Source organism: Zonotrichia leucophrys, chromosome 11 (genome assembly GCF_028769735.1).
Source record: "Zonotrichia leucophrys gambelii isolate GWCS_2022_RI chromosome 11, RI_Zleu_2.0, whole genome shotgun sequence".
Taxonomy (NCBI): Eukaryota; Metazoa; Chordata; class Aves; order Passeriformes; family Passerellidae; genus Zonotrichia; species Zonotrichia leucophrys.
In genome coordinates, this window is record NC_088181.1 from 13,896,811 (window position 1) to 13,922,841 (window position 26,031).

At 42.6% G+C, this 26,031-nt stretch overlaps 1 protein-coding gene across 3 annotated transcripts; it reads left to right on the forward strand.

Moving 5' to 3' along the window:
• The first annotated feature begins 62 nt into the window (after positions 1-62).
• Positions 63-25,021, forward strand: VPS35 (VPS35 retromer complex component). Of its 3 annotated transcripts, none has more exons than XM_064723424.1 (17): positions 63-121; positions 6,886-6,984; positions 8,353-8,449; positions 8,950-9,073; positions 10,498-10,680; positions 11,310-11,523; positions 12,264-12,347; positions 12,779-12,888; positions 15,914-16,010; positions 16,101-16,249; positions 16,731-16,938; positions 17,442-17,597; positions 19,613-19,735; positions 20,611-20,790; positions 21,935-22,174; positions 22,838-22,981; positions 24,129-25,021. In XM_064723424.1, exons 1-17 carry the CDS (start codon positions 119-121, stop codon positions 24,306-24,308), a joined length of 2,391 nt encoding a protein of 796 aa, XP_064579494.1. In that variant the 5' UTR covers positions 63-118; the 3' UTR covers positions 24,309-25,021. The 3 variants fall into 3 exon arrangements, with proteins under 3 accessions (XP_064579494.1, XP_064579493.1, XP_064579492.1); XM_064723423.1 differs by having other exon boundaries at positions 101-127; XM_064723422.1 differs by lacking the exon at positions 63-121 and adding an exon at positions 687-734.
• Positions 25,022-26,031: the final 1,010 nt, after the last annotated feature.

The following is a 26,031-nucleotide window of genomic DNA, read 5'->3' on the forward strand; positions in this document are numbered from 1 at the left end:
GCAGCGCGGCCCTTCCTCGGAGCGGACCAATGGGCGGCGCGCGGCGGCGGGGCGGGGCGGTGCGCGCGGCGCAGTCACATGACGGGGCGGCGCTGGCGGGGGCGGCGGCGGCGCGACCATGGTGAGGGTGAGGGGCAGCGGCCGGGGGGCGCGGGGCGGTTGCTGCGGGCGGGGCTGCGCTGGGACCGAGGGGCCGGCGGCCGAGGGACGAGGCCGGGACAGCGCCCGGAGCCGCTGCGCTGGGCCGGCGGCGCGGCGGGCCCGGCCGGGTGCGGGGCTGCAGCGGGCGCGGAGGCCGCACGGTCCGGCCCGGGCGGGGCTGGGGTCCGGGCCGGGCCCGCCATGCCCGCGGTAACGCTGCCCGCGGCCCGGGCCCGCTCACCGCCTCGCTGGGCTCGGCCCCTTTGCTCGTAGGGGCGCAGGGAAAGGCGGTGTTTTTACCGCGGAATCGCGGCCGTACCGCGGTCAGTTCGGTCGGTTCCGCTCTCTCTGCCGCGCTGCCCCCGTGTTAATCCCGGGTTTGTGTCATTGCCGGTTCTGTGCACGTGTGCCGTGCTTGTCCGCCTTGCCGCCTGCGCTCCTGAGCCTCCCGAGCCTGCAGAACGGCTGTCGTAGGCTGCCCGAGTAAAGTTCCTTTCTTTTCCGGCAGAAGCGGTGGCTCTGTATTGGTGGGCGCCGCTCCGTAGCGCTCTTTGCCGCAGATGTTGGCGTTTGCTCGGCAGGGAGGCCGCCAGGTGAGGCTCAGCCTCCTCTGCCAGGCACTCAGCAGTCGGACAGGAGGGCACAGTCTGAACGTGTGCCGGGGGGGGTTCAGGCTGGGCATTTGGAGGAATTTATTCGCAAAGTGGCTGATTAGACATTGGAATGGACTGCCCATGGAGGTAGTGGGGTCACAGTCCCTGGAGGTGTTTAAGGAAAGACTGAACACTGGACATGGCACTCAGTGCCTTGGTCTGGTTGACAGGGTGGTGTTTGATCTTTCCAACCTCATTCATCCTGTGAAATCTGAAATTTCCCCATGGAAATAATGCATACTGAGAAATACTTTTCAGTCCTCAATGGAAATAAGGGGACAGTCAAGTTTCCTAGTAAAACAGAAGTATCTTTAATGCACCTTCAGTGGTATGTAATATTCAATGAAACTTTTAAGCAGCACATGCTGTAACCACCACAAAGTGTAATTAGCCTAAGTGTGACATGTGAACAGTACTAACAGTATATAGATAGTGAGGCAGAAAATAACTTTATAAACAGGGAATTGCTCAGTTCTTAGGCTTTTGGAACAGAACTTTTTTTTTTTAAGTTATATGTATGTTGAGCTCTGTATCTTTGGGGCTGGGCAAAGCCTGTACTGTTACTTGAAAGAGGAATGTTAAATACTAAATTGGGTGAATGAGAAGTGCTAAATCTATATAGCCACCAGTCTCTGTCCCCCACACAAATATTTTGTGCTGGTCAATTATTCAGCAGTGCAACTGCTTTCCTTTGCCTGTCATTTCCATGGGAACTGGCCAGACACTTCTCTGGTCTTGTGGCTTCTTTCTAAGAATAGTTGTTGTCAGGTGATTGAGAAAAAATAAAGTTACAGATGTTGAACATGGGATAATCACAGGTGTTAAACATGGGATAATTCCCTCTACCAAATTAGGCTCCCCTGTGATTTCCTGTGGCTGAGCTTGGCTTAAACCTTGAAGCTGAATGCTTAAGTACCTTTAACATGACTTGTTTTAAGAGGGCTCTGGCTGCTTTTGATCATACCCTGAATAAAAAGTCCATCTCTTTAATACTTAATAGTGTCTTGTGGCTTCCTGTAGCAATAAGTACCAGTTTCAACACGTGAAAAATGCTTTCATCTCTGTGATTTATCTCTGAGCTCCTGTACTGTGAGATGTGATAGAAGTTCTGGAGCCTGCAGTGTTGCAGGGAAATGCTTCCTGTATGGTATAAAATGCTTATGCTTTGGGTTTTGGTTTTTTGGGTGATTTCCTCAGCCTGTTAGCCAGCAGTGCAGTGTGTGCTGTGGGCTGGCAGTGTCCTGGTCTGCTGCTGCAGCTCAGCCCTCCTCTCCCTTTGGGCAGCCCCATCTGAAGTCCCAGCAGTGCTGTGGTGGCAGGTGACAATAACAATGGCAGGAGGCAGGAAAGCCTCCCTGGGTCGGTGTCATTTGTTGTGGCATTCAGTGGGTGAGCAAACAGAAGGAACTGCCATAGGAACAGGCTGTGAGCACATCAGTTACCTCAAGGAAAGGACTCTGGAGATTGGGTGAAAATGCACTTTAGAATGGAATGGAAGCACAACCTTTCACTCATTATTATTTATACTCTGCATGCAGCTTGGGGCACCTGTGTGTCAGAACAGGGGCTTTTGGGCTTGACAAGCTCTCTGGAACTCTGCTGTCTTTCAGTACTATGTCATTCTTGAGTACTCCAAGATTTTTAAGTGAAATAAGTCAGCACATTGGTTATTATTTTGGGCCCTCTCTGGAGTGCAGCTCAGTGTCAAATAAGGAACTACAAATGAATCTCATGGAACTGAGTGTAGAAAATGAGTAAGTCTTACACAATAGGTGCAATGTTTGCTTTGTATGTTCAGGAGGAATTGCTGTTATGAGGATAGTCATGATCCAGAATGATGTTTATGGCTGCAGTACTACACTTCCCTAAGTTATCTGCAGGATAACTTGTATTAACTATTCTGGTCAGCTGGTTTCAAGCTGGTTTGGGTTTAAAAAAATTGTTTTCTAAGGCAACCCTCAGTTTAGTTTACTAGCCTTTATTTAAAAAAAAAAAAAAAGCCAAAGAAACAAAACCTAAAAGGAACGAAAAATACACCAAAAAACCCACCCAAAAGCTAGCTTTCCTCACCCCCTTCCAAATTCATCTCTGAGTTTTGACTTCCACAACTTGCATGTGGTCACCTATGCTGGCCCCATGTTCACAGCTAGCAAAGGCTTCTGTGTGTTGTGCAGGAGCTGCTGGTGCACCTGGGGTGAGAGTTCTGTCCCTTCTCCACTGCTCACCTGCTGCCTCATTGCTTCAGAGCAAAAAATGAGCAAAGCAAAGCTCTTCACATCAACTTTGTGTTTTCTACAACGTTGGCAGTGTATCTAGTGTGGTGTAGCTCAGACATTTCTAAATAGCTGCAGAATTGAAGCTATAAGTTGCTCCTCTTGTGCTCAGGCAGGGGTTTGTACCTTACTGCACATGTAGCTGACCAGGCAGGATGTTCTGTGCTGCTGCTTTTGCCCAGGGTCAGTGTCTTCCACTTCCAAAGCTGATGTTCAGGATTGTTTTTGTAGATGGATCTAGGACTCCACAGATGCTTTTTTGATAAAATGACACTTGAAAATACCATGTTATGTTACTAGGCTGGTAATTTATGTGTAAGATACAGAACATAAACAGCTTTATTCAACATGGACTCTGACAGAGCTGTGTTCTGATTCATTGTGTGTCCTGCTGGATCTCACTGGTAGGTTTTTGCTGTATGTTCTCTTTCCTTCATTTGCCTTTTGTCACCACATCCTCAAACTTCAGGCTTGTGTTAATAGCATATGTGTTGATGTGATCTTGTGTATCACTTGATAATAACCAGGTTATTTTTTTGGAACCCCTGCAGTTCTAAAGACTGATAAAAACTGAAAGTAGCTTGCCTTCTGAAGTTTGAAGAAAAGGGTAAGCTGATACATATTCAGACTTGGAAAGGTAAAAGTTGGAACTTGTTCATTAGTGCTGCTGTTAAGGTATTTTCTATTCCTACAGAAGTAAAGCTGGTACAAACAACCCCTCAAGTGACACCTCTGCTCCTGTGGTGTGCTTTTGACAGCAGTGTAGGTGATTGTGCTACCCCTGCCACTGGAAAATGCTGCAGTTGTCTTCAGACATGGAGTAGAGTGCCCTTGTAGTGATTTAGTCTGATCACCACCTCAGCCTTCAAATCAACACACATACAAATTGAGTTTTCCTCCTTCTTAACTCTCCATATCTTGGAGAGATACGGAAGAAATAAATTAATATCTTGTGTTAATATGGAAATGCTTCTGTTGATGAATTCAGTACTTAGTCCCAGTGTTGAGTACAGTGTGGGACCTGGCTGTTCCAATTTAGAGCAGAAGTGAAAGTATTCTCTGTCTTCTGTTAATGCAGACAGAGTTTGATGTAAAGCTGACACTATAAATGAATGAAACTCCAATTTCCCCCCAACTGCTGCTAAACTACAGTGGCTAAAGTTCTCTGAGAAGATACAAATGTTTCTGCTGGCTCCTAGCTGGTATCATGGAAAGGATAGTTCTGAACTTGTAGCCATGATTCTATGTTGTTTGCACACCAGAAGTAAGGAAACCAATGCACATGGACTCAGCCAGATACTTCCTGGGGTTGTAGCAAATATGTGTTTGTTTCAGTAATGCTTTGGCTTGGTGTTGCTGCTAAAAAACCTTCTTTTCAGAGCCCTGCTTGCAGTGTTTTATATGGCTTTAGGCTGAACCAGGTAAATGGTAATCCATTAATCAGCTGGGCTTGTCTCACAGCTTTTTAGATGGTTGAAATGCTCTCCCAGCACTGTGTCCCCATGAACAGCTGGGGTGGAGGAGCAGGGCTGGTGGCTGTGTAAACTTACTGCCCATGGGGACAGGGGGGCTTGGGAAGGTGTGGTCAGTGTTGGCATTGCTGCACTGTTCCTGGCTGGGCTTTAACTGAGATCTGATGTGGTCAGGGCTTATGGCATTCAGCTCAGTAGTGATTTATTTCCTCTAAAGCACTGCTATGGATTCAGGGGACTGTAGAGTGTAACCAGTGTTCTGGCATAGACATAATTCAGCAAGTCTGCAATGTGATGTTCTGATATTGATTACTGCACACTAGTCCCTGCACTGTCATTTTGTGTTCCTTAAAAGTCTGATCTGCCATTGAATAATTAAAGCTTAGCAATTACAGCAAACTTCTGCTGGCAGAACATACTTGTTTCACAGTTTGAGGTTGTCTGAGGGTTTGTAGCTATTGAATTGCCTGGGAAATAGAATCATCTAACTATGGTTGCTGCTTGTTCCTTATGCTTAAATCATTTTTGGAAGACCTGCACATTGATTAATTATATATAGAGAGAGCTTTGTGAGAGGTGGAGTCACTTTAATTAGCAGAGATGGCATTTTCATTGACTAAATACATTTCTTAATTAGTTATTGTGCATAGCTGGAGTAATACTGAGGCACACTGACTCACAGAAGTGTTGGTTGGAAGGAACCTTTTTCTCATATAACCTCCTTGAAGCAGGTTTGTCACCAGTGTTGGATCAGATCAGCCTTGGTTTTGTCCAGCTGGGTGATTGAGGAGTTTCAGGAGCAGAGTTTCATTAGGGCATGATCAAGGAACAGTATTTCAGAGCATTCTCTGTTTTCTGTATGGGGAAAAGGATAGTGGGGAGATTTCAACTGCAGAAAAAGAACCCAGTTAAATATGGGAAATAACAGGGATGTGAAATGCTGTATCACCATTAAATTGGTGTTAAACTAAAACTTCCCTGCTGTAATTAAGGCCTCAATTCTAATCTCAACAGATACTTCTGGACTCCTCATATGGGACATGTGGGAGTTGGTACTGAAGACAGAGTTTTTAAAAACATTAGGGTGATGTAATTCATGGCCTTCCAGCTTGTTTCTGAAATGCTGTTAAAAGGAGCAGACCAGGGACCTTCTGAGCACAGTGGATGAAGGGAACAATTATAAATAGCTGAGAATTTATTGAAGGTGAAGCCTCAGAGAACCTGCTGTGCAAATGACCGTGCTTGTGTGCTTGCTGTTTGTCATGACTAGAGAAGATGGAGCTGAAATACAGCATCAGTGCTGTTGTCTGCAGCAGTATTTCAGAGAGGCCACCTAAAAACAAGCTGCAGGGTTGAGAGAAGTGGAGATGCTGTAATGGGGTGTTGGAGGCTGATCCTGAACCAGAGGTGGATGGCAGTGGTTCCTTGTGAAGCCTTAGGAGGAAGGCTGGGTGCAGGTGGGGTTCTGATCTGAGTTTGGACATCTTAGCAAAAATAACTGAAAGATGCTTGTATAGAAACTGATCTTGTTATTCTGGTAGAGGGAGGGTAGCAGCTGCAGTAGGAGGAGGCCTGTTATAGCTGGATTGAGGGGAAATATAAGGATGTAAGCAATGGATTTATTTAATATTTTAAGAAAATGCCGTATGAACCTTGGAAGTCAAAAGATAGTGGAATTTTCAGTTGAAGGCCTAGAATGTGCCTCTCTGAGGGGAAACAAGAGTGTCACTCTGCCAATGTGACTGGGACAGGGACACATGAGGAGTTGTTGTTTCTCTTCAGCTTTCTGATCCAATCTGCAAGTAGCTTCTACCTTCTGGAATGCACTAACTGTACTTTATCCTTTGCTTATCAGGATCTTGTCCTGAATGGAATGGTAGCTCAGATAGCAGCTGAGAACTTGTGACTTGTGAGCACAGAGAGCATCTGTGCAGCTGCAGTGTGTGCTCTGGGCACTGCTTTGAGGCTCTGTGGGCAGGAGTAACAGCAGTGCTTCCTCTCAGCACAGTCATGTCTTTGCATTCTCTTGGAGCTTTTCTTCCCAGATACTTGCACTGGGTTCTTGGCCTCTAAATGTTGGAAAGGCAAAGCTGGCCCTGCTCTGCCCCTGTGGCTTTGCTGTCCCAGAAGCAGTGGTGCTTGCAGGCTACCTGTAACCTCGCCTCAGGTTTTTGCAGGGCACTTGAACTTTCTCCATTACATGTCACACAACTACTTCTGACAAGTCTCGAGTGGCCACACTGCAGTGTCACTTCCAGTGCATTCCAAAGTGTGGGAATCCAGTTTTAGTCAGGTCAGAAGCAGCTTCACTGAGTTCTGTTTTGTTTGGTTTCTGTTTTCCTCCAGCCAACAACACAGCAATCTCCTCAGGATGAACAGGAAAAGCTCCTGGACGAAGCCATTCAGGCTGTGAAGGTGCAGTCGTTCCAGATGAAGAGATGCTTGGTAAGAATGTGACTTTAAAAGGCAATGAAGCTTCTTGTCTGCTAGGTATAAAACAGCAAATCAATACCAGTCTCTAGTGCTGTGAGGAAAATTAACCCTTTATATGTCTTTGTGCCAGAGGCTTTGCCAATAAATGAGGCAACTGCTCATTGAGAGTGAGCCTTGGGTATTCTTTGAATGTGTCTTCCTGATTTTGCTCCAGTATTTGACAAGATAAGTTAAAGCTGTACCTTTATAAATTACATGCCTGCATTTAAATAAACCTAAGATGAACTTTATTATGAGATTATTATTTATGTCCACTATTCTGTTGGGTTTTCTTCATGTAGCCTTTTGTTGGTGTGACTGTCAGACTGAGAGGCTGCTGATGAATTACCTGCTGCATGGGATCAATTTTGTACTGATTAACTGTAAACATACATGTGAATTCTTCTGTGACTGGAAAACACCATGGGCTGATGTTGTGCTGAGATTTTTGTCTGGGAATTGTAGCCAATTCAGGCAGATTATGTAATCACACGGAGCTTTCTCGGGTTTGAGAAGCCTCAGCTTTTATTTGGGGAAACTGCTTAAAGTTGCAATGAAAACTTAAATATTCCCATATGTTTTCATGTGGTTAGCCAAGCTAACTTTGCAGCCAAATGACAGTAGCAAGAAGTGTAACACCTCTTCCAGTTTTGTGCTCAGTGGAATGCTTTGGAAGCCTTCAAGTAGCTGCAGCTGTGCTTTTCACTGCTGTCTGTGATTAAGTGGCAGTATAAATACACTGAGTGGATCACACTAGCACTTCTTTTTGTTCTCCCTCAAAACTTGCTGCTGCTGCTTATGATGGGTTGCTCAAGTCTGTCAGAGTGGTAGATGAGGGGTTTGTGTTGTATGCTTTGATGCCAGGTGATTGAATGCACCAGAAGTGTGAGTTAGATGCAGACTAGTAAGGGGTGGCTTTCAGTGAGGTGTTCTTTGTGGGTGAGAAGAAGGAGAAGGTGATGATGGCAGTGTGTGTTGTCTGTCTCCTAGAGCTTTCTAGGAGATCTGTGAGATCTGAACAAAACAACAGACCAGATTTGGAGGAGGAGAACACGTTCTGTTTTGCTTGCTCGATAGAATCTGAGTGTTGGGAGGAGATTGCTGCATAAGCAGAATGATTTTAGATTTTTCTGCCATTAGCATTGTGATTTTTTTTTTACTGTAGCTCTGTCTTCAGATGCATCTTCTTATCACCTCAGGTAAAATGTTCACTTAGCTAGCATGAGTGGTGTAGTATAAGCTAGATATTAAAACACTTGAGATTTTTTTTCTTCATAGATGAAAAATCCTGCAGTTGCCTAGTGTCATTTCTAACAGACTTTTCTCTTTCCTCCTCTGAAGGACAAGAACAAGCTCATGGATGCTCTGAAACATGCTTCCAACATGCTTGGGGAGCTGCGGACTTCGATGTTATCTCCAAAGAGCTATTATGAGCTCTGTATCCTTTCAGAAGGAAACTAACTAATAGTTGAAATGTATTTGCAATGGGATATTCATCTGCTTTTTTGGTACAATGGTATCATGTGTCAGGTACTTAATAGCACTTCTCAGAATTCAATTATGTGTATATATTGTAGGAGAATATGCACTTTGCTCACTGTTTAAGTTCAGTTTTTCTCTCTTGTATAAAACAGGTCTTTATACTCTTTCATATCTTCCTCTGGGAAGCTTCAGGAGTCTAGTTCTAAAAACAATATCAGCTCTGTAATACACTTCATATATTCCTAGTTTTATTCCCTTTTCTAATATGCTAAAAATTGCTCAAAGGTTTGAGGTTAATTTTGCACATTTATCCCAATGATTACTGTTCAGAAGTACTGCCTGCTTGACCATGTTTGTATTTGCTACTGCATCTTTTTTCCTAGGTGTGAATGAGCAAATTACTATGAAAATACATTGTAGACATTGGCACTTGCAGTCCTTAACTATGAGGAAAAGACATGGCAATTTCTGATGAGCTACACTACTTGGAAGTCTACCTGACAGATGAATTTGCCAAAGGCAGGAAAGTGGCAGACCTTTATGAGCTAGTACAATATGCTGGAAATATCATTCCAAGACTGTAAGTGTGTGTATGTTGGTGTGTGACTTTGTTTGCTTTTTATTTTTTTAACTGGTGAATAGTTGTCCAGCTCTGGGTTCAGACAGTGATTGCCTTCTCAATCAGTTTGCAATGGTCAATGCTCTTTCTGCCTATCTGGAGTCAATTACTGTGAAACTTTGGAGATAGGCCCAGAGTGCAGGTGCAGAAGGTCAGTTCTTCCTGCCAGTGTGTTAATTTTGCACATGACCAAGATGAGAGCACCTACATCTTGCAATGAGGTTGGCTTTTGGGTCAAGAGCTGGTCAGTGGAAGATAACCAAGTACCATGCTCTGATCAGGGAGATTGACTCTGCATTTATTAACTGTTTCAGTTATCTGAGGATCTAGATCTTACCTTCTCCCACACAGTAGTTGCTTCATAACCTTCTGTCTTTTTAGGGAATAGGAAGTGTGATAAGGAAGGTGAAAGTTTGTGACTTCACTCTTAGAGTCTGTGTTTCTGGTTTTTTGTTTTTTTTTGGCAAAGTGATAACTTGTCAGAAATGATACTTGAAGGCCTGTGAGTTTTATATTTAAATATGTTACTGTTGGACTGCAGTGCATCTTTGACATAGTCACTTTTGAGATTTTGGTTTTGCTTGGTACTCACGTTTTTAATTCCTGACCATATGTTCATGCCAGGAAGAGGCTCTGGATAGACCAGCTGCATCTTCATGCAATTTCTGGGGTTTGGCTGATGGCTGCCACAGTGTCTTCACCTGTGTGTGTATCCATCAGAGTTGTCTTCCTGCCTGCTTGTAGCCTCTGGTTCTCCCTGATGAAACCTGTGGTACTTTCATGGAGGTCCTGTGCATGGGGCAGAGGAGCAGGCAGGGAGGGGTGAGGCCTCTAAACTGAATACCTGTAGGGTCTGAGTATTGTAGTTTTTTTCTCCTAAGCTGAAGGGTAGTCCAAATACACTGGAGCAGCAATCTTCTGCATCTCACATATTCCTGCTGCCTGTTACCTGATGCAGACGTGCTGAGGGAAGGAGTACAAAGCCAGTAGATCCTATCCTGCTAGACTACAGTGTGAGAGAGGCTTACCTACTTCCCCATCATAGGTTACTTATCTATATGTGTCAGAACTGTTTTCCAGCTTAGTGGGATGCTGGAAGTATAAATGAGCTGGTCTGAGAGCCTTCAGAACTTTGTGAGCATTTACACATTCAGTGTCTCACGCATTGTAATGAGGTCTAGTGGCTGTTCAGACTTGCTGTGCTCTGGAGCAGAGGAGAATAGGAGTTGAAAGCTGGCTAAATATCCAAAATTATGGGACCCAGGTGATAATTTTATTGCTTTTTTTGCTTTGGTAATCCTGCCATCATGGACAAAAGGAACTATTGCCTTTCAGTGTGATGTTGTTACTTTATGATTTATTGTGTGACTCTATTCCTTTTGCAGGTATCTGCTGATAACAGTAGGTGTTGTCTATGTCAAGTCATTTCCACAGTCCAGGAAGGATATTTTGAAAGACCTGGTGGAGATGTGCCGTGGAGTGCAGCATCCTCTTAGAGGCCTGTTCCTCAGAAACTATCTCCTGCAGTGTACCAGGAATATCTTACCAGATGAAGGCGAGCAAGCAGAGTAAGGAGGATGGGCTATAACTCAATAAAATTACTGTTAATAAAGCTTATTTAAGTTTTCTGTGCAACTTACTGTTGGGAATGTAGCTGACTAGAGAGACTGGAAAAGTACAAAACCGTGGCTAATTCCAAGTCCTGCACCTGTGTTGATAGCATGTCCTTGGGGACTAGCTGTAGTAGAATAACAAACAGTGAAAGAGACATGAGAAAAGAGAGATGTAACCCCTAAGGAATGAGGAAGAGTTCATGGTATAGTTTAACCAATAGATTGCTCGGTTTACAGAATATTCATAAGCTTATTATTTGCTGTATAAGTGTTTGATACTTTCTTAAATAAACTGGACTGGACTGGACCTGCGTTGAACCATCTGGTGTCCTGGTCCCCTTCCTACGACAACTTACTTCAGATTTGAGAGAAGTAGATATGCTAGAATTCCATAGACTTGACAGGTGTTTTATCTATTAAGAATTCCCTTCTAGCATTAAGGTTCCTCACAAGTGAGGACATGAACCTTTCTTACGAACCCAGAAATCCCACCCTCTAACCTTATTAAAACTGGTATGTTCAGCAGTGGCTGGAAGGATGAATACCTCTGACAAGCTTTTCTGTTCTTAACCTCTTATCTGCAGTGAAGAAACCACTGGAGACATCAGTGACTCCATGGATTTTGTGCTGCTGAACTTTGCTGAGATGAACAAGCTGTGGGTGCGAATGCAGCACCAGGGCCACAGTCGGGACAGAGAGAAGAGGGAGCGAGAGAGGCAGGAGCTGAGGATCCTGGTGGGGACAAACCTGGTCCGCCTCAGCCAGCTGGAGGGGGTCAATGTGGAGAGATACAAGCAGGTGGGATGGCTCTCCATTCTTTCTGACTTCTGCCAGCTTGTTCCAAACTAAAGGAGTTTGGATTTGCAGATGAGCAGCTGGAAGTGTTACAGTGTTTAGAAAAGTGTTACTTTTCTAAAAGTTCAGTAATCCCAGTGCTTCTCAAACTCTTCACCTGAGGAAAGGTTGTGAATACTGGCATACAGTGTGTTCTCAGGCCAGGGACATGATTCACACATTCTCCTGTAAGTGTAACAGTGACAAGAAATTCTAACCTTTCCTTCCTGATTCCAATTTCCTTGCAGAATAATGGGTTGGTCTAAGGGCTGTGTACACATGTGGTGTTCTGGGATAGATTTCACAAGTTGTGAGGCTGTGCTTCCCAAAGCATTCAAGAGAACTGTTACTGTGTGAAATGACAGTGAAGGAAATGTATTATTTAAAAGTCTGTCCCTTGTAAGTTCTGCCATGGTGCTGCTGAGACCCTGGGTATGTGCCTGCAAAGTCAGTAGCACTCACTTATGAAATCAAAGCTTGCATAATGTATGAAAGGGACAGACTTCTGAGATGAGTTGTTTTGTGGTTTTTTCTCTGAAGAATGGAACTGCAGAAAAATGTGATTTCTTACCAGAAAGTCTTTATGTAGAGAATCAGCTGAGAACTGTTAGAAATTCTGCTGTGCTTGGATTAAATGTATGTGTGAATATAAACTCAGAAGGTAATTGTAAAATCACTGCAAGACCTTTTCTCCCCTGTTCCAGATTGTTCTGCCTGGAATACTGGAGCAAGTTGTGAACTGTAGAGATGCTTTAGCTCAGGAGTACCTCATGGAGTGCATCATACAGGTGAGCTGCTTGAGTTCAGTTGCAGTGATGGGACACAGGGACACTTCTGTACACTTAATCAGATTCAGGCAGCTTTCCCATCCTCCTCATGGACTGGAAAACTTCATCACTGGGACTTGCACACAGTAGCTTGTCCTGTATTTTTTACAGATGGGCCGAGTGGAGATTTTGTGCTCCTTCTGTTGCAGTAGCTGTAAGCATCTGAGCAGTAGTGCCTATGTTATGAGTTGTAATAGAGAGGTGGGCCCTCAGTTACCCATTTGTTTCATATCTCTTGCTTCATGCATTTACCCAGTCAAGGTCAGCTTTGTAGGCCAGAGTGTATTTACTGTGTGGCTATCTGCTTTAGAATTATTCTGTTGCATTTTTCTTCTGTGTAACAATGGGCAAATTCAGTTTATAACTTGATGACTATTGATCTAAAACTTCAGGTTTTCCCAGATGAATTTCACCTCCAAACCCTGAACCCATTTCTCAGAGCCTGTGCTGAGCTGCACCAAAATGTGAATGTGAAAAATATAATTATTGCTTTAATTGACAGGTGAGTGACCAAGGGGGTGGAACTTGACTCAAAATTAAGTTTGTGTTGTGCACAAGCAGATGATAATTCTTCTATCATTTGAATATGTTTATTTTTGGTACTACTTCACTGTTTCCATATCTTTCAGCTGTAATTAAAGCTGTGAAGAATATTATTTCTGTTACTTCTACTCTCTGGACTCTGCTTTTACAGCTTCCAATGAAACCTGCTTTATGGACTGATTAAAACTTGTAAACAGATTAAGCCAGGAACAGCCCATTTAGTATTGAGCAGTTTCATGCTTCAGAACTGAAGTGACAGCAGTGCCCTGCTTTGACAGCCATATCTCTCATAGGTACCTCTTGAAATCTTGAAGATCCCAATGGCTAAATCATCTGTCAGGAACACTTCACCTTGCAGGGTCAGAGATCAGAGAACATGACAATGCTTCTTCAGAACAGAGCTAGTGAGAGATGGAACTGCCTTCTTAATTCTTAGCTTGCCAATAGCATCTACACTGTTCTCTTAAAAGCATATTTTTCCTGTGGAGGTACTGCTTAAAACTGCTTGCACTGAGTTCAGATTTGGGGCAGAAATCAGAGAATCCTTAGGTTGGAAAAGACCTTTAAGGTCAAACTGAAGTTTTAATTTGTATCTTGAAAGGAAACAGATTTTCAGTGAGCACATACACTTTCTTACTGCAGAAGGGAAGTGCCCTTGCCTGGCTTGTCTCAGGCTGTAGAGAAGCCTTGTCCTTTGCATTTGCACCCAAACACGTACATCTGGTCCATGTACCAGTGAATGGAGTTCAGCTAGCACAGGGATCTTGGGTCCCCCTGGCATTCAGCTTTGGGTAGGGTTCCTCTGTCCTCTCTAATGCCTGGAGAGGACTTGAGTGTATTGGGCATGACTGGTACAACTTAGGGTCTTGAATTTTTTACTCATCAAGTCTGTAGTTTGTCTTCTTCAGGTTCTTTCAGATTTATATGTCCAAGACTTTGGTTTTATTGGAATACCTTTCAGTGCTTGTGCATTTGTCAGAGACACTGTGCTGCCTTTGCTGCCTTCATACAGAGACATGCACAGGAGTTCTTTGGTTTCCCATGCATGGATGTTGTGGCTGAGTTTTTCATAATTCTGTGAGTTTAAAAAAAAACCAACCAAAATTGTAAACCCCAAACACCACAAAACCCCCAAATCCAAAGAAATGTTGCCTGTAATTGATTTCTGAGGCTATCTTGATTACTTTTTGAAGAGGTCGCTAGATATTTTGCTAGGCTCTTACACTGGAGTGTGGCAGTGTCATTCTTGTGAGAAGGCTTTCCTTGTGTAGCTTTTGCTGCCCTGTTAAGCTTTGGTATCACTTCACAGGAAGTTTCTTGTGTTATGTTACAAACACCAGTAAGTGAGAGCAGTGACCCTGTGTCCTCCCAGCCTTACCACTGCTGGGGTTTGCTGGGCCACTGAAGGCTTCCAGAGCTCTCTTTGGGCTGTAGGACAAGGGCAGAAAGGTGGCAGCATGATGGTTATCTTTGCAGTATTGCAGCTTCAGATTTTGACTGCAATGTTACTGCCAGTGTTGGAGCATTTGAGTGGATCTGTCCTTGGAATCCATGTGTGCAGGGAGGATGTTGCTCTTGTGTTTGTGTTGGAGCTGGTAGCAGCAGTGGCCAGGAGCTTCAGTTTTGTGTAGTTGAGATGTGAAGCTGCCCTGTGTAGGTTGTGCTTCTTGGCATTTCTCATCTTTGTTTCAGCTGGCATTGAGTAATTAAATCTGAACAGCAGTGACTGCTGAAGAAGCTTGTGAAAATTTTATCCTTATTCCTGTGGGGCTTTCCTGCTAAAGGAATCTCTGCAAGAGGTCTTGCTGCTTTGGGATCTTTGTTGCCTTACTAAAACATTCATGACTTTTAATTATGCTGCCATCTGCCTGCAGCTTGCTCATACCTTGTAGCATTGCTGGCTTTACACTGAACTGTTGCCAAGGAAAGCTGCCTTGTGCCTCTAAGAAAAGGCAGTGATTGATTGTTCCTAGCTTTAGGAAGTCTGCTCCTTATCACCCTAATCAAATATAAGAATAGTTCAATGTCTTATTTTTCCTGGCAGTGAAGTTTTTTTGCCTCCTGGGCTTTTCTTATGTGCCTCTTTATTTTAGATTCAGAATCAAAATTGAGAAACCCTGTAGAAAGAATTTTAAAAAATTTAATTCAATGCCTTTTCTTAAATATTTTTGTGGTTCATTTTCTAATTCAGAGTATAATAACCTCAATAATTAGAAAGTCAAGATAGTGCTGAGCTTCTTAAGCTTCAACTCTGGTAAGGTGTTAAGTCTTCTGATAGTGGTGCTTTCTATCCTGTATCTCATTTTTGCAGAAATGGTTCTTGGCATGACTTTCTCTTACAGATAAGAATCCCTCTCACCATCTCCTGAATGCTTGCTGGATGGCAATTTCTTGCTCTCACCCCCCCCAGAAACCAATATTCTTCACTTCTCCATTCTTCTTAAGTTCACTTTGTATTTTGTTCTCTGCAAACAGTGTAAGTTCCAGCCATGTTGGTTGGTCTTTAGTGACAAAGATTAGTTAAGGCAGCATATTCCTTCTGTGTGTTTTTTTCCTGGAGGCTGTTTTGTGGAGGATGCTCTTGGGTGTCTAATTTCAGTAAAATCACTGAATGAGTAAATGCAGGATATTTACTCTTGCATCAGCCTACTCTGTACCTCTTTATCTGCTGGAAAAAACAGATCACTTGCTTCTAGCTGAAGAACATCAATTAGGAAATGTCCTTCCTGTTCCTTCTTCACCTTTCCTTTTCTGTCAGCACTCTTTTTCAGGTCTGATAGTTACCAGGCTCAGTTGCTCATAAGGCTTCTGACTTCCATCAATTTCCTTTTTGCTTGTAATAGAGCTTCCAAAAATACCTAAAGGACATGTTTTTTTCTTTCTTCCAAATATACCTAAAGGACATGCCAGTCCCTCTTTCTGCTCTGTATTTGAGGAGTGGAAAAGCTGTCCTGACCAAGCTGCTTTCCTTGCTCTGTCACCAGGTTAGCTTTATTTGCACATCGTGAAGATGGACCTGGGATCCCAGCAGATATCAAACTGTTTGATATCTTTTCACAGCAGGTTGCTACTGTTATACAGGTATGTTGGGTATCCCTGCATGCAGTTTTGGGGGTGGTTTTTGCAAAGTTCTGTGCTTTAGTATCAGTTTCATGATGTCTTGAATTTCAGTCTCGGCAGGATATGCCCTCAGAGGATGTGGTGTCTTTGCAAGTTTCTCTCATTAACCTGGCCATGAAATGCTACCCAGACCGTGTGGACTATGTTGACAAGGTCTTGGAGACTACTGTGGAAATATTCAACAAACTTAATCTGGAACAGTGAGTGTCTCTTGCATTTTCTCTGGCCTGCCAATTAATGCCCTAAAATCAGGCCTTCAGCATTTGGTGAGATAGCAGGCCATGCTCTGGATGTGGAAGGTCACTGCTTTTGGACTGAGCTGCAGCAGCCCTGATAAACTCCTGGCGAACCAGGACTTGCTTCACATGAATAAATTGTGCTGTACATCCTCACAATGTGTGTGCATTTTGTAGGCATCCCTTACAGCACTCTAGAGTTCTGCTATTGCTGCCTTTGCAGCCACACTCTGCTTCTGCTGGCAGCAACTTAAAACATGCATTTCTTATTCTATGTCCCAAAGAGCAAGACTGATTTATTTGGTACTTGTTTCCTTTCTCCCTAGCACCAATTGCTTGGTAGTTGTTGTGTACCTCAGAATTGATACTCTGAAGCAGATTTTAAACCTGCCTACCTGTGTGAACCATTGACTAATTGTAATTTTTTGCATATATTTTCTTCTAGTATTGCAACAAGCAGTGCTGTTTCAAAGGAGCTGACTAGACTTTTGAAAATCCCAGTTGATACTTACAACAATATCCTGACAGTTCTGAAACTAAAACATTTTCACCCACTCTTTGAATACTTTGATTACGAGTCCAGGAAGAGCATGAGTTGTTACGTGCTTAGCAATGTGTTGGATTATAACACAGAAATTGTGTCCCAAGAACAGGTATGATATAGTTAATTTGAAAATCTGGGTATTTAAATGATTGTTCAAGGACCTGAAAATACATTTAGTGACTTCATGCAGGGCATGCTTTGTTTCCTAGCCTGCATGCCCCTGCCTCCCCTGGCACAGGCTTTATCCCACTTGGTAATTCTTGCTCCCATGTTCTTAAATGTCTCTTACCTAACCTCATCCTAGAGGCTACTTCTGATTTACCACACCTCAGCCTAGACAGTAATCTGTTAGGTGTGAAAAAAGACCCTGAATCCCTTTAAAACTGGGTCTGCTATCTAAAGAAGGCTGCATAGCTTTTGGAATCTGAATTTCCTCTGCACTGCTGTGCTGCCCTGCCCCGCTTGTGCTGAGAGGGACCCTTCTCTTCAGGGTCTAAGGCACATGTGTCTGAAGCATCACCACTATGAGTGGCTGTAAAGATGTTCCCAATTGCTGGCAATTTATGCTTATGGTCTACTGTAGTTTAAACAGAACTTCTCTTGCCTTTACAGGTTGATGCCATCATGAATTTGGTATCCACGCTGATCCAGGATCAGCCAGATCAGCCTGCTGAAGATCCTGACCCTGAGGACTTTGCAGATGAGCAGAGTCTTGTGGGGAGATTCATTCACCTGCTGCGTTCCGATGACCCTGACCAGCAGTACCTGGTTGGTGACTGGTGCTTCTCAATGTTTGTGCTCTCTGAACTGTCTCAGTTCTTGCATTATTAACTGTATGAGATTGAAGCTGGCAGCTGGGCCATCACTGCTCTGGCACTACAAACTCAGCAGAGAACATTATGTATGACACCTTTAGTGGTAGACTGATATGTTATTTATTCAGAAAAAGCAGATGAGGACTTAAGCATTTGTTGATTGAAAGTTTTCATCCCCTGAGGTAGCAACGATCTGTATTGTTTTGTGGAACTCTTAATGTTCTGACAACTTCATATAATGATCTGTTGAAAACACAGCAAGTGCTATTTGGAGTACTGTGCTATTTTGATACCAAGGGAATGCAAAAACCTCAGAAAATACAGCTTAGCATGTTTGGCCTTAGGGATTTTAATTTCTGTAAGGATAGGGTTTTCATACAGCATGTAGTGTCCTGCTGCTTGGTTCCACATGCTTTTCCTCTCTGCTTGGTCCATCTGTAGCAGCAGATTTGACATGTCCTTGAAATCTGTGCATTGTGGTACTTGTAATGGTTTGAGTTGATCTATGGGAGCTCAAGGTACTTCTGTTGTTAATCTGCCATATCTGGCTGTAGGGAGGCCACTTAAACTTCAGATCAACTATCTTGAGAAGTGTGTGTTAGAGGGCCAGGGATATTCTGTCTGTGCCAGAGAAGCTGTGATGAAGTTGGATCTGCTGCAGATGGCAATGAGCTCATGTCAGAGTCAGGCCTGCTTAGGGACTACTGTGAAGTTACAGTTTGTGCCTGAAATAAATGTCATACTGTATAAACAGTGAGAATAGAGCAACAGAATAAAGTGCAAGCTTTGCATAACACAACTAGCATTGATTTAGCTTGACTTTAAGGTCTGGTATAAAAACTCTTGCTTGAAGTGTAATGAAACTGGTGCAATGGGGAGAAGAACAACATTACAAGAACTGGAGTCAGTTGTGTTTCAGGATCTTATCACTAGAGTCAAGCAGAAAGGTTTTGGGTTTTTTTTCTTATAGAGAGCAAAGCTTCTCTCAAAGGAATGCTGGCACCAAGGAAATTAATATTTCTACCCCAAAAGAATTTACATAGCTAGAGATGTTGAAGCTGTTTCTGCAAAGATTTGGAGTGTCAGTCTGTCTTTTTTATCTAGCAGTGCTTTGCTTTTAATCACGTTGACCCCCTTTAAATGCCATCAAAGGACTTGTCACATTATCTTTTAGGTACAGTTCTATGAGCTACTTAACACCTTTTACTAGTAATGCTTAATAGCTCCCTCAGCATCACAAATGCTTGCATCAAATTTTTCTACAATACAGCAGCAGCAGGAAAAATCCGAGGTTATAGGATTTTCACAGTGTCTCACTTTAAATTATGCATTCTGTATGGAAGAGATATGAAATGCAAATTCAAACAGCCTAGTCCAAGTGTATTAGCCAGAGTGGCTAACCAGTATGTAATGGGTTGTGGTGGTGTTCACAGGGGTCCCAGGAGGAGGGAAGAGATGAGAATCTTGACTCCATGTTTCAAAAGGCTCATTGATTATTTTATGATATATATATATTATATTAAAAGAAAATTATATACTAAAACTATACTAAAAGAATAGAAGAAAGGATTTCATCAGAAGGCTACCAAGGAATAGAAAGGAATGGAATGATAATAAAATCTTGTGACTGACCAGAGAGTCTGAGACATCTGGACTGTGACTGGCCATTAATTAAAAACAACCACATGAGACCAATCACAGATGCACCTCTTGCATTCCACAGCAGTAGATAATCAGTGTTTACATTTCGTTTCTGAGGCCTCTCAGCTTCTCAGGAGAAAAAATTGCTAACAAAAGGATTTTTCATAAAATGTGTCAGTGACAATGAGTGATTACAGACTTCTGTATATTCAGGTTATTTACATGAAATCTACATGTAATCTAAAAACACATTTAGGGTGGGGCACTGGGCTTCCCTTGAGTGCGTGTCTCAGGGAAGGATTCTGTGAGCTCAGTGTTCTGTTGCAGATCCTCAACACTGCCCGGAAGCACTTTGGGGCCGGGGGGAACCAGCGCATCCGCTTCACGCTGCCGCCCCTGGTGTTCGCCGCCTACCAGCTCGCCTTCCGCTACAAGGACAACTCCAAAGTGGTAAGGGCACCTCCAGCTGCCTCTTGGCTGCTTGCTTGGCTTTCTTTTCTGGAACATGCATTTTGGCTGGCTGCATAAGTATGCTCAGACTTGATAGAGAAGGCTAGTTTTGTTTGGGTTTCTTCTTGAGGTTTGAATGCTTTTTAATTTAAGGAAGGTTTTTATCAAGTCATAGTAAATGACTTCATTACTTGAGAGGTGAAAAAGCAGAAATTGGCAAGTTTTGTTTGTTCATTAAGGTGACTGTGCCTTTACTGGAGATCAGAACTAATGGCATGAAACTGATTTAAATCCGGATATTGAAATTCATCAATTTCTAAATTGTAGCTGTGTTATTGTAATGTTTCTAATCTTAAAAAAAGCACTTGCTTTAACTTAGACAGTAGTAGTGAAAGTGTACATTAAAATAATGACTGATTGATCCATTGTGGCTCCTAAATGATTTCTGATTGAGACACTTACCTTAAATATCTATTTCCTTTATTGTAGGTGTTATATTATGAGGAAATAAGTTTAAATGTTAAAATATTCTTTAAAATGAAGGTTTTAAAATTCTCTTCCACTTCTGATTTCTCTGGACTGAACAGAATTTTTCCCCTCTTGGCTAACTAGGCTTTTGCTCAGTTATGTGCTAAGCATAGCTGTCCTAACAGCAGTTCAGTGCAGGCTTCTGAAGAAAGCTCTTATGAGCTGGTGGGAAAAATGGGTGTGAAATTTTTGTAAATGAAAGAAATACTTTGTGCAGACCCACTGAAGCCAACACTGGAAGTGGCATCAGACTGGAGTACGTAAAAGATCTTAGAACAATTGAGATTCATTCCCTTTTCCTTGTAGCAGTGCTCTTGTTCAAGCTTGTACTTGCTTTTCTTGTCTAGGATGACAAATGGGAAAAGAAGTGCCAGAAGATCTTCTCATTTGCTCACCAGACCATCAGTGCTCTGATCAAAGCAGAGCTGGCAGAGCTGCCTCTCCGACTCTTCCTGCAGGGAGCACTGGCTGCAGGAGAGATTGGCTTTGAGAATCATGAAACTGTGGCCTATGAGTTTATGTCCCAGGTGAGTGTCCAGCTGGTAGAACTGGTGTCCTGTGCTGCCTTTCATTTGATTTGGGCAGGTTTGCTGAACACTGAACCATCTGGTGTGATTCAAACACCTGAAATGATGGACAGCCAGTGCTACTAGGTAGAAACTCCTCATTTCATTCTTGCTTCCCAGGCTGCTGTGGAATTAAGCTCCATTGCTACTGATTTGAATACTCAGTCTGACATCAGTGGTATGTTGCAATGCTGCCTCCTGCTCGTGTAGTTGGCTCACTGGAGGAGTGTAGTTTCTCAGCATAAAATGCTCCTTCACTGCTTCTGTCTCCAGCTCCTGATACCCAGCTGGTATTGCCTGACCACAAGCACTCTTTGGAGGTTTCCTAAAATCTGCAGTGTTCACAACTGCTATGCTGGGCTTTGCCAATTAAAATCCTTCTATTGGAACCTATTATAAACTACTCTGAAAATCTATTTGAACTTGTAACTTGGTCTTAAGCCTTACTTGTTGCAAAAATCTTCCCCTCCTACCCACCACATAAAGAACCAATGTGCTCCATGTTACCCATGTTGTAGCTTTGTCCTAATCTTTCCTCTAATACTGCTACTAAATGCATGTTTTTAAAGAGAGTTGCTGGTAAGCTGGGTTTGCTCACTGTGTTGTATCAGTTGCTGTTGTAGCACAGTTCTGACCATGGGAGCAGCATGGCAATCATGTACTTTCCATCAGAGATACAGTTCAAGATTTGTCTATTCTCTGAAGATTCTTCATCCCTGTAGCAGCAGTGCAAATGCTTTTCTTACCTGCTCTGTCATCACTGACCTGCTGTCAGCTTCTGCTCAGCTGTTTTGTGTGTTTCAAAGAACCAGATTTTCTTCAAGGACTGTTTCTGCTGCTGAATAGGTGCTTGAATGAGGAAAAACTCAGTCTTCAGATTTTGTGGGAGCACACTTATTTGCTATGACCACTTGAATACTATTTCTTGTAAGACTTTTTCTGGTCTGTGGATTTACTTGATTTTACACTCTACATGAAAGTTTTTTTTCCTGCCTGAAGCTTTTAACAAATGCAGAACTGGACAGTTTCTTGCTTTGTGAGTAGCAGGTGTGATTTTTTTTTTCCTGATGTGTTCTGATTGAGTCTTGCTTTCTCCCTTGTCTAGGCCTTCTCTCTATATGAAGATGAAATCAGTGACTCAAAAGCACAGCTGGCTGCAATCACCTTGATAATTGGGACATTTGAGAGGATGAAGTGCTTCAGTGAGGAGAACCACGAGCCTTTGAGGACTCAGTGTGCACTGGCAGCCTCCAAGCTCCTGAAGAAGCCAGACCAGTGCCGAGCTGTGAGCACTTGTGCCCATCTGTTCTGGTCTGGCCGGAACACTGACAAGAATGGGGAGGAGGTGAGAACAAAGGGACAGCAGTGGGACACATCCTGCCTCACTAACAGTGCTGCCTTCCTTCTGGAGGCACTTCTAAAGTAGAGACATTGATGTAGGTTTGGTTGGAATTTATTCTAACATATGAAACTGCATAAATAAAAACATGGAGAAAACTCTAATTTAAGGGTGGAAGTACCAGGCAAGCTTTGGAGTGTCAGCTAGTTAAAGGCTACTTGACTGGGCTACACTTTGCTTGTATTTATTATATTATCTCAGTTTCTTTGTGAACTACTAAACTTCCAAATTACAGATACAAGCTGTTGAAGTAAAGGTTAAAAAGTCCTCTGTGTTCTTCAGGGTTTGTCACATAAGCTGTTGTCATTTTAAAGAGCAGTGTTTGAAACATTTTTCAAAGTATGTATTATGGTAGGTGCTACGAAATTGAATTAATTGATCTCATAATTGAAGGCTTTCAACAACTGTTCATGTTGCTGTGTGCTTTAACAAAATCTAACATTGGTAGCAGGCAGGGTAGGCTTTCACTGACAGCTTGCTCTTTGCAGTTTGTGTGGTTTTGTGTTTCTGTGGCAGAGGCCCAGGAAATGCTGTGTGTGCCAAGGGAGGAGATACTGGAGCTCCCTAAGGTTCTTTTATTTCTTGTAACTTTGGTGGTTTTCCTTCTAGCTTCATGGAGGAAAAAGAGTGATGGAATGCCTAAAGAAGGCTCTGAAGATAGCAAATCAGTGCATGGACCCTTCTCTGCAAGTCCAGCTTTTCATAGAAATTCTGAATAGATATATCTATTTTTATGAAAAGGAAAATGAGGCGGTGAGTGGAAATCCATTCTCTGTTGCATCTTGTTTAAAGAAGGTTTCTTTAAGCTCTTCATTCACACTTACACCACAAATTCTCTTCAGCTTGCCCTGTAGCCTCACGAGGCACATGTTCTTGTGATAAGAGAGGAGTCAATTCTTGATGTGCTAGTAAAAGTATTGGATTAAACTTTGTTCTTCTCACATTGAGGGGAAATGTTTGCAGTTCAGTTATGAATTTAAACATTGTGAGACTTGTATACCTAAAATATTTTAGATTAAAACTTACTGGAACTTAGATGAGAAAGTAGTAGGATTCTAGCTTTAAAGGTACCAAATTTGATGGGTACATAAGGAAAAGAAAATTCTTTTACAGGTGTTCATGGTCACTGCTGACTCTGCCAGGTTGATGTAAGCTTTAATTCTCAAAATAGATACGACACCATTTGTACTCAGCTTAAATTGTGTGTGTGTATAATCTGAGTTAGCTACCTGATCCATTTTCTGTTAGCAGATAAAGAAGAGTTATGCAGTTTGAAAAACCTGCTTGGTCAGGAAGAGATCAGTGTCTTTTCTGATGTCATTGACTGAGACCAGACATTAAAGAATACCCTGCAGTTCTGAGAGAATTCCTGAAGAAATCTGAGGGATTTGCTGACTTTCCAATAACTGAACTGGCTTCTCAGTGTAGGGGTACTCTAGTATAGATGGTGTATGTGATGGAGATGAAAACAAAGCTTTGAATTTCAAAGCACTTGGCAGATATAAAAATCCTCTGGATACTCTGGTGGCCTGCAGTGCATTTTGTGTAGTGCTGAACTTCAGCCTGTAGGCAGCCATGGTTGTTCTCTAAGAATAGCTTTAAATCTGATATTACCATCTTGACTGATTTCTATAAGAAACAATTATCTCACAGTGCATATACAGTTTGATTGTGTGTGCTATTTGTTTGAAGCTTTTTAAATTTGTATTGAATACTCTGGACAGAAATGCTGTTGGAATAGTTACAAGAAGTGAGTGCCCAGCAGTTTGTCTGCATGGAGTCTTATCAGCATTTTGAAAGATTGTCCAAATACAGATAGCTTAAAGACAAGTCTGTTCAAACTAATGTCTGTGCACTTGTACACAGGTGGTGTTGATGCCTTCTGTTTTATGTTCTGTAGGTGACAATTCAGGTTTTGAATCAGCTTATACAGAAGATCAGAGAAGATCTCCCAAACCTCGAGTCTACTGAAGAAACAGAACAAATTAACAAACACTTTCACAACACACTGGAGCACTTGCGTCTGAGGAGGGAATCACCAGAATCTGAGGGGCCAATTTATGAAGGTCTTGTTCTTTAGAAAGACACTCACTGTACCTGTTTTCCTTTACATACCATGGGTTTTTTTAAGATAGGTTCCTAGGTTGTGCCTTTCAGAAATGTCAAGTTAACATTCATGTGTTCAGTCTGGCACTTCAAACACTTGTGTTGAGTACTCTAACAAATTTGGAAGGTTGGACCAGCAACTGCAGGTTTCATCAGTTAGCATGGCTGAAACTTTCTTTGAAATCCATGTGACATGGTAGGGCTCTTCAGTTCTGATTTCTCTTCTGTCTGTTCACTGTTGCTTCTGTAGCACTAGAGCTCTAAACTGGCAGTGACTGTCAGCTGAAACTGTGTCTGATCCTTACAGAGCATCAGATTTTTGGGATTATTGTATGTCAAATTCTGCTTGTGCTTTTCTTTTAATGCCGAGTTAAGACTAAGTGTAATATTTTTCCCTAAAACTAGAATATATTAATGCATGTTTGGAGAGTTTTAAAGTACCATGTTCAAAAACAGAAGTTATATTTTGCATATTAAGGCTCTGTGACATTCAGTGAGGGCCAGTACTGTGCACAGGGCATATTTATCAAGATAATTTTGTTCCAAATAGTATAAAAAAATAGAGAAATTGCAATCTATATAGATATGTATAACCTTCATTACTGTAAATTTAGGGGAAAATGCATTACACAAGTTTATTCAGTATCATGATTTTGCACCGGTGAAACAATAAAGTTGCTATTAACACCTGTTGTTTCATGTCTCTTCAGAGCCCACTGTTGAACCCAAGCTAATGTTGAACCTTCTGATGAAAGTGAAAGAACTTTGGTTTTGTAGGGACAGAAGAATGAAGGCATAGTTACCCTGGCTGAGCTGGGCAGCTGCTGGCATTTCTCATGTGGGAGTTGGTGATACAAAGCCAGTGTTTCTGCACGTGGTGCTGAGATGATGTGTGCTCACATTTCACAATGTTTTTATGACGTGCTTGCAGTGAGGAAGAATCCTACTGGATTCTGTGCCAGAGAGTGACAATTGAATGCCAGTGCTGTAGGGAACTGAGCAGCAGAGCACAGCAGTGGCAGCTGCTGCTCTGCTGCTCCTGTCCATGGGTTAATGCCAATGCTGGAAGTTCTGACCTGGCTGGTTTGCCTTGACTGAACGTGGTGTCCTAAAGATAACTGATTGAATTGCATTACTCCTTGAGTGAACACTGTTTTCTGAAAATGTGTCCTGGCTTGACTGGATATTAAATGAGATTTTGGTGGTCAGTAATTTAGTGCTACCTGTTTTCTGAGAAAGGCAAATAGAATCCTAGGAAGCAGTTGCAGAGTAGACAACAATTAGATCATTGCTATACTGATGAATAGGTCTGGCTTGGAAGGGAGGAGGAATGAATGGGGAGATAATTGAAAGGCTTTACTTCCCCAGGTTTATAACTGATGCTGATTCAAAACTCTTCATGTTGCTCTGTATCTGTTGAAACTGTTCCTCATAGCAGAACTGTGAAGGTGTTTTGTTATAGCACATCCATAGCAGAGTGTGGTGATTATGTTCATGTGGATATGTTCATAGTGTAGGGATATGCCCTCCTAGGTTACAGTATTTGCTAACCATGTCTGTTTAGTCCTCAGTGTCAGTCCTTGTAACTTAGAAAGTGTCTTTGAATTACCAGTTTTGCAGTTTCAGCTGCAGTCACCCAAATGTTGTAGACTGGTGCTTTTTCACCCTCTCCCACTTGTTAGGGCTACACAGTTAGG